At 39.6% G+C, this 3,201-nt stretch overlaps 1 protein-coding gene across 1 annotated transcript; it reads left to right on the plus strand.

Moving 5' to 3' along the window:
- Positions 1–603: 603 nt before the first annotated feature.
- On the plus strand, positions 604–2,962 carry LOC121938210 (cyclic nucleotide-gated cation channel beta-3-like; the record flags this gene model as incomplete). The annotated part of the gene is made up of 6 exons (XM_042481482.1): positions 604–745; positions 1,093–1,252; positions 1,374–1,471; positions 1,558–1,641; positions 1,803–1,921; positions 2,810–2,962. Coding segments are annotated over 6 exons (756 nt in total), but the record flags the coding sequence as incomplete, so codon positions are not given.
- Positions 2,963–3,201: the final 239 nt, after the last annotated feature.

Here is a 3,201-nt window from a genome sequence, read left to right on the forward strand (position 1 = left end):
TTAGCTCCATATAAATATAAAAATACTGTTTTTCTTTCAGCTTGACTCTTAAAAAAGTAATCTTTCAGTGAGTTCCAGTTGTCTCAATTTCTGAGACATCCACAGACAATCACAAATTAAAACTGTCATGTATGTTTCATCTCTGCTGCTGCTGCAGTTACCTCAGCTGCTTTTTCTATGCGGAGAAGTCCCTGCTGATGATCGCTGAGTTGCCAATTCCAGAAACCATGTTCGGACAGATCTTTCAGATGACAAACTACCTTTTTGGGGCAATCTTTATGTCCATCATTCTTGGCCAGGTAGTTAATTTGTAATATTATTTTTAATTTTTAATTTTCTTTTTTTTTGCATTATTTATGATGACTTAGGCAACCTGATTTTTTTTTTTCTTTTTTGTTCCAATTCACACTTTTTTGTTTTGCATTTTGCAGCAAGACATCTCGGGAATCAAGCTGTTATTTTAAAAACAGGAAAAATATCAGTGATTCATCCCAAACACATGCATGAAAATACATCTATCTACCTGTCCAAAAAAAAAAAACAGGCCAGTGACATTTAGTGTCGTTTGTAACATTCCCTTTAATGCCCCCGCCGTCTCCACAGGTACCTGCGTTGTTACTACCATGCTGTCCGCAGTCTGATCAACATTGGGGGTCTTAACGAACCCCATACCGTCTTTGAGATTGGCTTTCAGATGACTAACTTTTTCGTGGGCGTCTTTGTGTTCTCCAGTTTGATTGGACAGGTAACAAAAAGCCACATTCTGCCCATAGCATGAGTCAAAGTCCCAGCACGCTCAGTCCCTCTGGACTCCTGGTAGACATTAGCATCTCTTTATTAGCATGTATTCTCCCACTTGTCTTGTCAATGTAGTGAAGCAGTCACAGATAAATTAAATCTGACAACCATGGTTTAACTAACACCCCATCATCTGCCACTCCAACCGCTATGTTTCACTGGTTCCCTGTCGAGTCTTGACTGTCAAAAAGATGTGTTAAATGTGTTAAATGTGGCATTTAACAGCAAAAAAACCATTGACAGCATCAGTTTTTGTCGTGTCATGTGTTTATTGTCACCATCGCCTTGCCACAGATGAGAGACGTCATCGGTGCAGCTACAGCAGGACAGACCTACTTCCGATCCTCCATGGACGGCTGCGTGGCCTACATGGTGACCAACCGCATCCCCTATTTGGTGCAGAACCGAGTCCGCACCTGGTACACTTACACCTGGGACGCTCAGGGCATGCTGGGTCAGTAACCCTGGTTAAAGTGATAAAAAAGTGGCACTACAGCCCTCTGTAACTCCAGACTTGTTTGGCATGCAGTTATTCCCCAGAATTACATTTTTGTGTTTCATGCTGATGTTTTCAGATGAGTCTGAGCTGCTGGATAAGATGCCTCTGGTGATGAGAACCGCCATCGCTGTTGACATCAACCTGACCACCTTTCAGAAAATTGATCTTTTCAAGGTGCCTTTTTAAGACCCCACAATACAGTAAAAGAGCCATTCTGTAGCTTGGACATTAAGTCAATTAAATATATTTTTTCTCCACAGGGTTGCGACCAGCAGATGTTGGTGGACATGTTACTGAGGCTAAAGTCTATTATCTATTTACCCGGAGACTTTGTTGTAAAAAAAGTAAGTTCACATTCTTCACAGCATCTCCATCCTGGATCTTTAACGTGACTTTTTTTTTTATAAGAGCCTGTTTCAACAACATTTGTGTGAATGTCTACTGTTTATTTTTCTGTACAGCATTTGTTTTTCTGCACGTGTGTATGACTTTGCCCTCTTGGCAGGGGGACATCGGTAAAGAGATGTACATCATTAAAAGTGGAGCGGTGCAGGTTGTGGGAGGACCTGACAACAGCATTGTGTTTGTCACACTGAAGGCTGGCTGTGTGTTTGGAGAAATCAGGTAAGAACGAGTTTCCCCTTTGTGATTGTCAGACTGAATACAAAATCTAAAGAAAGAAATCTCAAAGCAGCTAGCCTGCTCCTGATCAGGCTAGCTGCACAGAACAAATCTCCAAATCTTGTAATTTATGTGTCTCTGCTTCCATGCAACCAAGTCAAGGCTAAATTCAGCCCAGATACCTGCAAAATCCTGGCTTTATCTGCTATCTAGGTTTTGTGCAGTAGCCCTCTGGTGACTGTCACATCCTCTTCATCCCTGTGCCTTGTGAAAAACATGTTTTTATACATTATTTTAAACTGGCTTAGGTTTGGACATTGTTTTAGCTCGATAGACAGTGAAAATTTTTTGAATATTTCCTAGTGGTAGGCTTTAAATTCTACAAGATCTGTAAATTTTAATAGTTTTGATTGAACAAATAGTGAGTTTGTGTGATCCAGATATTCGACATTGTGAAACAATCAATCAATCAAACTTTATTTATTCGTCCTCTGTTATGGGTGGGCTGTGAAACATGTTGGGTAAAAGTCATACAGTTAATGAGGTTTAAAAACTTTGAGCTAAAAGAGTTCGATTGATTGTCCACATGCAAGTTAATATCAACTAAAAAAATAATTCAGTCATATTTTGAATGGATCATATAGAGAGCAGTTCAGAGAATTCTGTAATAAAAGAGGCGCATCGTTTTGAAGGTCTAAGGGCTGTCAGGCAGAGTCTGGGAGGACTGTTGAAAACAACTGTGAATGATCCATATTGCTCTTTTTTGGAAAATAGAAACTGAATGTTTAATATGCAGCAATGTAATGTTCTCAATTAAAAGATAAAATATTCAAATCCACAGACAAACACAGTATGGTAATATTCAGTCATGAAATGCTTTTTCTTTTTTAGTTTGTTGCAGTCATCCAAAGATGGAGGAAACAGGCGGACAGCTAATGTCAAAGCGTTTGGCTTTGCTAACCTCTTTGTGCTGGAGAAGAAAGACCTGTTCGACATCCTCGTCCACTACCCAGAGTCTCAGAAGGTGTTGGCCAGGAAGGGAAGGTGAGTCAGAGGCCTGAAGGCAAAAGCTACAACAAACAGCTGATTCAAGCCAACACTGGGTTGCAAATTCTGAACAAACAGACAGACTATACTGACATTCTGCAAATGTTTAGGCTGTAAGTTCTAAATATTTTAGTACTGAGTGACCTTATGTAATGTAATGTAATGTGTTTAAAATTTGGGCTTATATACAAAAAAAAAACAACTGGGGAAATCATCTACAGTTTTCATTAGATAAG

Source organism: Plectropomus leopardus, unplaced genomic scaffold (assembly GCF_008729295.1).
Source record: "Plectropomus leopardus isolate mb unplaced genomic scaffold, YSFRI_Pleo_2.0 unplaced_scaffold28838, whole genome shotgun sequence".
NCBI classification, from domain to species: domain Eukaryota; kingdom Metazoa; phylum Chordata; class Actinopteri; order Perciformes; family Serranidae; genus Plectropomus; species Plectropomus leopardus.